The 9,478-nt window shown below is 46.2% G+C and overlaps 1 protein-coding gene across 1 annotated transcript; it reads left to right on the forward strand.

Annotated features, from left to right (window-relative positions):
- The first annotated feature begins 332 nt into the window (after positions 1-332).
- LOC146347551 (protocadherin alpha-3-like) lies at positions 333-9,263 on the forward strand. The gene is made up of 2 exons (XM_084851544.1): positions 333-2,699; positions 9,198-9,263. Exons 1-2 carry the CDS (start codon positions 333-335, stop codon positions 9,261-9,263), a joined length of 2,433 nt encoding a protein of 810 aa, XP_084707670.1.
- Positions 9,264-9,478: the final 215 nt, after the last annotated feature.

Consider the following 9,478-nt stretch of genomic DNA (forward strand, 5'->3'; position numbering starts at 1 on the left):
TGACCATGCTGATGGGGATGATGTGAGTTATAGTCCAACACATCTGGATTCCAGGTTGGAGGCAAAAGGTGGAAGTCTGTTTTTTTCTGCACTTCCTATAGTCAGTCACGAGGTGTCGCAATTGCATAAATAATCTTGGGAACCTCAAAATTCTGCTCTTCCCCTTTAAAAAAGCATTTGGAAGAAGACGTCAGGAGACATCCAGATGCAACTACAAGATCCAGAGAGATTTCTACCAATGATGCAACTCCCTGGTGACCCAGACCACCCATATTAGCTACTCTTAAAACAAACATTTAGAAGCACCCTAATCTCAAATCTCCATCATTATTATGTGGATAGATTCCTTGGTGAGAAGGCTGCTGCTGCAGCTGGTTCTGCTCCACACAGCCTGGGAAATGGGGAGCGGCCAGCTCCATTATTCTGTGCCAGAGGAATCCCAGCACGGCACCTTCGTGGGCCGCATCGCCCAGGATCTGGGGCTGGAGGTGAGTGAGCTGGTCCCTCGGCTGTTCCAGCTGGAATCCCAAGGCCATGGGGACTATTTCAGGGTAAATTTGCAGAATGGGATTTTGTTTGTGAACTCCCGGATAGATAGGGAGGAGCAGTGTGGCAAAAGCCCTGTTTGTACCATTCATCTGGAGGTGATTGTGGATAAACCACTGAAGGTTTTCCATGTGGAAGTGGAGATTGCAGATATAAATGACAATGCCCCTGTTTTCTCTGTCATTGAGCAAACATTGGTTATTGCAGAATCGAGATTGCCACACTCTCTTTTCCCACTAGACAGTGCTTCTGATGCTGATATTGGCACTAATGCTCTGTTAACTTACAAGATCAATCCAAATGATTATTTCATGCTCCATGTAGTAACAAATGAAGACCATACAAAATCTGCTGGACTTGAATTAAAGAAACTGCTAGACAGAGAAGATATCTCTGTGCATCATTTATTACTGACAGCCACCGATGGGGGCAAACCAGAGCTCACAGGAACAGTCCAGCTGGTGATAAGTGTGTTGGATGTAAATGATAATGCACCGTTATTCAGTCAATCTGTCTACAAAGTCAGACTGCCAGAGAATGCAGTTAATGGGACACTGATAATTACACTCAATGCCACAGACATGGATGAAGGAATTTCAAAAGACATTTCTTATTCCTTTAGCAGCCTTGTGCCTTCCAAAGTTAAACACATCTTCCAAATAAGCGAAAGCACTGGTGATATCAAGGTTACAGGGCCAATAGATTATGAAGACATTAATTTGTGGGAAATCCAAGTTGTAGCAGAAGATAAAGGCAACCCTCCCCTGACTGGACACTGCAAAGTTGTGATAGAGATTCTAGACATGAATGACAATGCCCCTCAGCTGTCGCTGAAGTCCCTGTCAGTGCCCGTGCCAGAGGACTCCCCACAGGGTATGATGGTGGCCCTGATCAGTGCCTCAGACAGGGACTCTGGAGCCAATGGGCAAGTGAGCTGCTCCCTGTGGCCACCTGGGCTCCCCTTCAAGTTGGTGTCCACCTTCAAGTATTACTACTCATTGGTGCTGGAGGAGCCCCTGGATCGGGAGCGGGTGGCAGAATATGTGTTAGTGGTGATGGCTCGGGATGAAGGGACACCATCACGATCGACTAGCAGTACTTTGCTGGTGCCCATTGGCGACATCAATGACAATGCACCAACTTTTGCTCAGCCCTCCTACATGGTCTTTGTGAAGGAGAACAACCCACCAGGTGCCCACATCTTCACAGTGTCTGCCTCAGACCCAGATGTGGCTGAGAACTCCTTGGTCAGTTACTGGATGGATGAGCAGCTCTGGCCCTTGTCGAGCTACGTCTCAGTGCACTCGGAGAGTGGGAAGCTTTATGCCTTGCAGCCTTTCGATTATGAACAGCTGAAGCTGCTGGAGTTCCAGGTGAGGGCCAAGGATGCCGGGCTGCCCTCCTTGTGTGGCAACGTGACTGTTCAGGTCTTTGTGGTGGATGAGAATGACAATGCACCTTCAGTATCAGAGCTAGTGGAGGCCCCTGTCCTGCTCATGGTCCCCATCAGAGCTGGGCATGTGGTGGGCAAGATCCGTGCCCTGGATGCTGACTCAGGCTACAATGCATGGCTGCGCTATGAGCTGCATGGGGCAAACAACAGCCCCTGGCAAGTGGGGCTTTACAGTGGTGAGGTCAGCACCACACATGCCCTGGATGAGGCAGAGAGTGATGGTAGCAGCCAGAGTCTGCTGGTGCTGGTGAAGGACCATGGCAAGCCTGTTCTGTCAGCCACAGCCACACTGAGTGTGTCCCTGGTGGCGAGCAGCCAGGCTGTTCAGGCTGATGCCCACCTCATCAGGGTGGGAGGGAGCCCCGAGCCCCAGGTGGACAATGTCAATGTCTACCTAATCATTGCTATATGCTCAGTGTCCAGCTTGTTCCTGCTGGTGATCATAGTATACATTGCCCTAAGATGCCATTGCCAGACCAAGGAGGCCATGATATATGGTCCTGGCACAGCCACACTGGTGTGTGCAAGTGAAGTGGGCAGCTGGTCCTATTCAAATCGCCACAGCCACATCCTGGCAGGAGTGAGTGGGGAACCTGGTGCCAAAAGCGACCTCATGGTTTTCAGTCCCAATGTTCCTGTCTTTGCAATGAATGGGGATGTGGAAAATGCAAAGGAGCTGCTTTCAAATTCATCTGAAGAGGTGAGTTGAATGGAATCCTCAAGATCCTTGACACTGACCTTCTGTTCTTTTTGTTATGAAAATACTGAAGTGTTCAGAGAATATGGAGAATATGGCAACTATCAGATGTTATGAGACATGATAGTTCTGCACACAAATGTATTCATATTCATATTTGTAGGATGCTTTTTTGCCTATAGACCTATAGGCTAACAAAGTTAAAAACATAAAACATTACATCATAAAACAATAAAACAAAATAAACTAGTGAGTGCAGTGCAACAGAAAGCCAGTCTTTCAAATAAAAAATACAGAAAAAAGGAACAAACAAACCAAGCAAGGCCAAAAGCCCAACGAAGCAAAACAATGGGTTGTATCCAACATTATGCTAGCAGAAAAACTACAAGAGGCATTGTTGTTCCACTAGCATTTGTGCAGCCACTAGCAGAACAACTAGTACAACTACTGCAAGGAACCCCTAGCACAATGAAGTCATAACGAAATGTGTGACAGCTCATACAATAATCAGTGCAGTGGCTGTGCAATGGCTTGTGGAACAGCTTGTGCAATGGAGAATGACACCACTGGATGCAACTCAATTTTATAAGCACACCAGAAGGCCATAAAAACTCCAGAGGCAGGTAGTTCCACAACCTAGGTTCTGTAATTTAAAAGGCTATTTGCAGTGTCTTCCTCCTTTCTTGAATTTCTTCCCTTCGTTTACTTCCAGGCTTAAGGCAGGTCAAGCAGTGTTTAAATATTTATGCACTCATTATCCTTCTTTTGTGGACCTATAGTGAGAATATTGTAGGGGGAAGGGAGAAGGTGTCCTATTCTTATTTTAGAAATGAAGGAGCTTCCCAAAGGGCACACTTAACTGACATACTTAAGGGAGGTTCTATGGGTATGTAAATGTCAAGGTATTTAAAGTTTTGTAGGGGAAAAGAAGAGGTGCTCCCTTTTAGTATCTGTCAAATAGTGAGTTGATGAACTTGGTTGCATTCAGTGTCCTTCTGTGAATGGAAGGGCTTCTGATTTAGTAGATGCTTCTTGTAATGGAACAGGGAGGTGACTTTTGCCAATTCCCTCTCTTCACTGCAGCCCCCCACACCACTTCCCATGCTGTTCCAGGGGGTCTCTGAACTTTCTGCAACAGATTGGGGGCACAGGGGGAACTGGTGAAAATGCACCCCTTCCATTAGCTAGATCAAAGAGCCCCATCTGTTCACGGAATGGCGAAGTTGGATGGGATGCGGAACCTGCGGCCTGCAGGCTCAGTTTCTCCATCCCTCCCATGGAAATTGCCCTCTCAAATCCCTCCCTCTCTGTGAGCAGAGGAATTCCCACTGTTATCTCCAGTCAGGGTTCCCCTTGCGTGCCATCCTGATCAGGACAGCAAGTGGTATGTGAGGGAGACACCTGGCTTTGTTGCTGTCTGGAGGAGCCTTCACATGCTGCTCACTGCCCTGATCAGGAAGGGGTGCAGCACGCGAAGGAGGCACTCAGCTCCATGGCTGCCTGAGGAGCCAGTCCTCCAGGCGGTGGCTGAGCCCTTTTCTCTGTACAGAGAGAGACATGGAACTCCATGCCTCCCTCTGCATGGAGAAAGGCAAAATGGGCTCCGAGGGCACAAATGTCATCAGATGGGGCCTCAAGCAGTATCAGGGCAAATCAGAGGTCAGGGTGTTCACTGCCCCACCCCTACCAACCCACCAAGTCTTTAAAAAAAATAAAACTCCTGTGAGTCCCGCCAACTGTGGTGGCGGCTTCTGTTATGATGGTGGCTGCGGCTGCAGGCCAGAAGGAAGTTCTGGTAGTGTCAGCATGCTAACTGTGCAAGTGCATGTGCACACAGTAAAAGAAAGAAAGACTTCCCTTCCTGGAGGGCTTGCTCCTCCGAAACTGGGGATTATTGTAAAAAACAGCACAACAAGCTATGAAGGCACAGCCTTTCTGGGCCAGGCAGCCAGCTGGATCTGACCCTGATCCTTCCCAAAGGGATGGGCTGGAAGTAAACTTATGAGGGCACAGAGTGCCACCACAGCTTAGTTCTGCCCTCCTCCCACTGCTGTGTCGTAGTCTCTACTCTTTCAGCCAAGGGGGAGGAGGCAGAGGCAGAGCAGCAGCAGCAGACAGGATGAACATGAGGAGAGAAGCTCCTCTCTCTGTGGCCTATTCTGTTTATTCTTATCTATTTTATTTAAGCAGCACTTGTTGGGCTTAATATTATTTTGTATCTCTGGGAGTAAGTGAGTAAGACCATTTAAAATCTGTCTGAATGAATTTAATATTACATTGCACTTCTGCTTGGGAGTGGGTGGGGAATCCTACCGTGACTCCTTGCCTCTGTCTCCCTGCCCCTCCAAACACAATGGCCACCAGCCACCACTGGCTTCGAGGTGGGCTCCACCCCATGACATCAACTGGCCCACTGGACTGGTCCAGGTGGTCAGTCTGACCCCCAGACCAGAGAAGGTTTCACCACCATTGCTATAAATGGAACTTCAGTTAACTGTTGTATTGTCTAGTTATATAGTATTATAGATATCTGCTTGAAAAAATGCATCCAGGGATCCCAGTTTGTCTGGGGTTTAGATGGAAATGTACCTGGGCTCAGATTATTGCAGATGAACAATTGCTGCTGTGTTTTGCATTAGTGTATTCTATAGACATAAGGGAAATATTCTGTAGCAAGCATGCTCTAGTCTCAATTCATAGTGCATAAGTGTCATTTTATGTTCAAAGACTGAACTCGGTGCTTGTGAAGCTTCTGCTTACTTCGTATTTTTTCAATTTTTATTGCCCGATTTTATTGTTTAATGCTTCACTTTCCTGAAAGGTTTACTTTTCATATGGTCCTAAACACACTTCCAAAAATTGTAGAATTATTTAATTATTGTCTAAGGCAAAAGTGAATCTCTCAGACAGAAACTAAGCTTTCACTCACTGCAACGCTTATGTAAATGTTGAGGGGAAGACACTTTTAGATTAATTTCACTTCTGGCTGTTATCTTAGCAGAAAGGTAAGAAGTGAAATTAGGTTCTTGGGGAGTATATAGGAAGAATATACACTGAGGTTATGTGATATTTTAAAAGAGCTGACAGTTCAAAGTAAAGATAAGAAAACTTATCAATATAATAAACCTTTCAAAACAAGATACCAGCAATACTAGAGTTTGCAGATGCAGAGAAAGTGGTTGATAAGATTGAATGGAAATATCTTATGGTTTCTTGTATAACTTTGATAAACAAGTGGGAGCTGCAAATGCAGGCTGCTTACCCGCAATTGTAGTTCTTTGAGTGGTCATCAGTGCATTCACACATATGGGCTCTGCACCTGCACTGAGCCTCATTTGGGAAACTTCTAAACTGAGAAATGTTTTGGCAGGAACCCTCCCCCACCATCCACTGTGCATGTCCCAGCGGGTTCCCGCCTGTTCCCTCAGTTCTTTGAGACTGCCTAGTGTGGCCTTGAATCTGAGGGAGAATCACCAACATTGAATTTGACATTGACACCAAAGTGGGGACGGTGGGTGGGTTGTGTGAATGCACAGATGACCACTCAAAGAACTACAGTTACTGGTAAGCAACCTGCATTTCTTCTTCATGGTTTCTGTGCATCACACATATGGGCGATTAGCAAGCTCACTTACCTGTGGTTGGTAGATGTCTCATGATTGGACTGATGGCAGCACGGCTCACCCAAAAGCACAGTCAGAATGTGCCTTAACATCCAGTTTGTAATGTTTTACAAACATCGATGGTTTTGACCATGTCGCCGCTTTATACAAGTCTGACAATGGGATACCTTTGCCAAAGGCTGTAGACATGGCAATCCCTCATGTCGAATGTGCCCTGACGTGAGAAGGGCGCTCCAAACCTTTTCAGTCATAGGCTAAACCAATAGTCTGCACAATCCATGAGACCAGCCTTTGAGAGGAGACAGGAAAATCCTTCTTGGAGCCACTATAACAAACAAAAAGTCATTGTGTCTTACAAAAAGATGCCAATACCCTCTTGACATCCAGAGCATGCAACTTTCCAAGTCAGAAGATGGGTCCAAGAAAAAAGTCGGTAGTGAGATAGATTGGTTGACATGGAAATTGGAGACCACATATCCGGCCTCAGGTCAACTTTGTCTGAAAGTTCATGAAGGAATGATCCACCCATAAGGCACAAATTTCACTAACATGTCTAGAGGACAACCAAAAAGGCCAACTTCCACGATAGCAACTGAAGATCTGTTGTGGCCAGAGGTTCAAAGGGCTTTGAAAGAAGGGCATGGAAAACAACAGAGAGATTCCACTGTGGGACTACAGTTCTTACTGGAGGTGCCAAATTCTTTAAGCCCTGCAGGAACTGACAAGTAGTAGGGTGAACGAAGAGTGAAAAACTTTGAACTTCCTCGCTATAAAAAGCTGCCAAATAAACTCTTATGGACAAAAGTTTAAAACCTTTTTGAAACAAGTCATTCAGAAACAAAAGAACATTTTCAATCAATCCCTGAAGAGGATCAAAACCGTGGAGATTTGCAAACTTCAAAACGATGACCACTTAGTAGCATTGGACCAACGTGTAACTGGCTTCCTAGCTGCGTCCAAAACTGTCTGAACTTCTGATGGGAGTTGAATACTGGTACTCACTGCTGAATCCTCCAGGCTGTTAATTTCAGGGTGTTGAGAACCAGGTGCCGGATCCTGCCTTGGTCCCAAGAGATTAGATCTGAAGATTGTGGAAGACACAGGAACTATCTCCTGGACAGACACAGCAGGGCTGCAAATCATGGCTGCCTCAGCAGCCAAGGAGCGATCAAAATGCGGTCCATCCCATTGTGTGCTAATTTTTGGAGCATACTTGAGAGAAGGGTGCTCCACACAATGCTAAAGCAAGAAGGATCTTAGAATTGTTGTAGATCACAAACTGAACATGAGCCAACAATGTGACGTGGCTGCAAAAAAAGGCAAATGCTATTTTGGGCTGCATTAATAGAAGCATAGCTTCCGAATCCCAGGAAGCACTAGTTCCCCTCTACTCAGCACTGGTTAGGCCTCATCTGGAGTACTGTGTCCAGTTTTGGGTACCACACTTTAAGAACGATGCAGACAAACTGGAGAGGATTCAGAAGAGGGCAGTGAAGATGATCAAGGGACTGGAAACAAAGCCCTATGAGGAGAGACTGAAAGAACTGGGCATGTTTAGCCTTGAGAAGAGAAGACTGAGGGGAAATATGATAGCACTCTTCAAGTACTTGAAAGGTTGTCACAGAGAGGAAGGCCAGGATCTCTTCTTGAGCATCCCAGAGTGCAGGACACGGAATAATGGGCTCAAGTTACAGGAAGTCAGTTTCTGGCTGAACATCAGGAAAAACGTCCTAACTGTTAGAGCAATACAACTATGGAACCAATTACCTAGGGAGGTGGTGGGCTCTCCCACACTGGGGGCATTCAAGATGAGGCTGGACAGCCACCTGTCAGAGATGCTCTGAGTAGGATTCCTGCATTGAGCAGGGGGCTGGACTCGATGGTCTTATAGGCCCTTTCCAACCCTACTATACTATGATTCTATGATTCTATGAAGGGGAAATGAAGGGAATAGGTAAAACAGTACCCCATGCCAGCATAGTTGAAAAGCGTTGACCAAGGATGATCAACCTATCCCCACTGTCATGCAGAATCTCTTGTATATCACATTTGATGGGGTCGTGAACAAGTCCGTCATGGGCCAACCCCATTTCAGAAAGAAGCGATGCAGGATGGAGGTAGACATCTGCTATTCATGGGATGACTTGGCAGACACTCTGAGTTGATCATACAACACGTTGTCTTCTCTGGCAATGTGAAGAGCACTCAAAAGAATGTTCCATTGGATTGCTCACTGGAACACGTCCACTGTGAGATTCACAAGATTGGATGAATGCATGCCCCCTTGCTTTTTGATGTGCCATAACATGTTATCTGAAAATGCCTTCCTTGAAGGTAAGTCTCGAATGCCCGCATCGCCTTCCAAGTGGCAAGAAATTAAAGTTAATTTATGTGATGTTTCCTCTCCACTGCAGACCAGGTTCTCTGAGTACGATGTGGGCCACAGTGAGCTCCCCAGCCTGAAAGGGAAGCGTCTGTTGTCAATATCTGTGTAGGGAATATTTGGACAAAGGGAACTCCCTGAAGTATGTTTGCATGGCTGCATCCACCATCAGAGGGGTTTTGCTATCTTGTCTGGAACTTTCAGATGACTTTGAGCATTGGAGATGGAATCAAAGTTTTGGAGCAACCAGTTCTGTAGTGGTTGCATCTGAAGCCTTGCACAATGAACAACCATGATCATTGCTGCCATGTGCCCCAGTAGTGTTTGAGTAGTGTAAATGGGGATTCGCTGAGGATAGAAAATGGTCTCCACGAAAGCAGTCAACTGATCTTGCTGAGGAAGATAAGCATGTGCAACTGTCGAATCCTGCAGCATCCCTATAAATTGGAGCCATTGTGTTGGCTTCAAAGTTGACTTCTCCCTGTTGACATACAGGCCCAATGCTCCCAGAAGGTTCAGAACAATCTCAATGGCATGAAAAAGGGCATCTTTGGAGTCTGAGACGAGAAGCCAATTGTCCAGGTAAGGGTAGCCTTTGATGTCCTGAAGCTGCACATATGCACACACAACCGCCATGCATTTTGTAAAAACTCCCAGGCAGTTGCTAGACTGAAGGGCAGGACCCTACACTGGAACATGTCGGTACCAATGATAAAATGTAGGTACCGCTGGTGAGTCTCTGTAATCACTATATGGAAATATGTGTCCTTCAGGTC

Source organism: Heloderma suspectum, chromosome 4 (genome assembly GCF_057233095.1).
Source record: "Heloderma suspectum isolate Gila_16-S chromosome 4, 16-S_ref, whole genome shotgun sequence".
NCBI classification, from domain to species: Eukaryota; Metazoa; Chordata; class Lepidosauria; order Squamata; family Helodermatidae; genus Heloderma; species Heloderma suspectum.

Coding starts and splice junctions, on each gene's coding strand:
- LOC146347551 (XM_084851544.1), top strand. CDS start 333: ATGTGGATAGATTCCTTGGTGAGAAGGCTGCTGCTGCAGCTGGTTCTG. Junction 2,700..9,197: donor TTTCAAATTCATCTGAAGAG/GTGAGTTGAATG, acceptor GTTGACATACAG/GCCCAATGCTCCCAGAAGGT.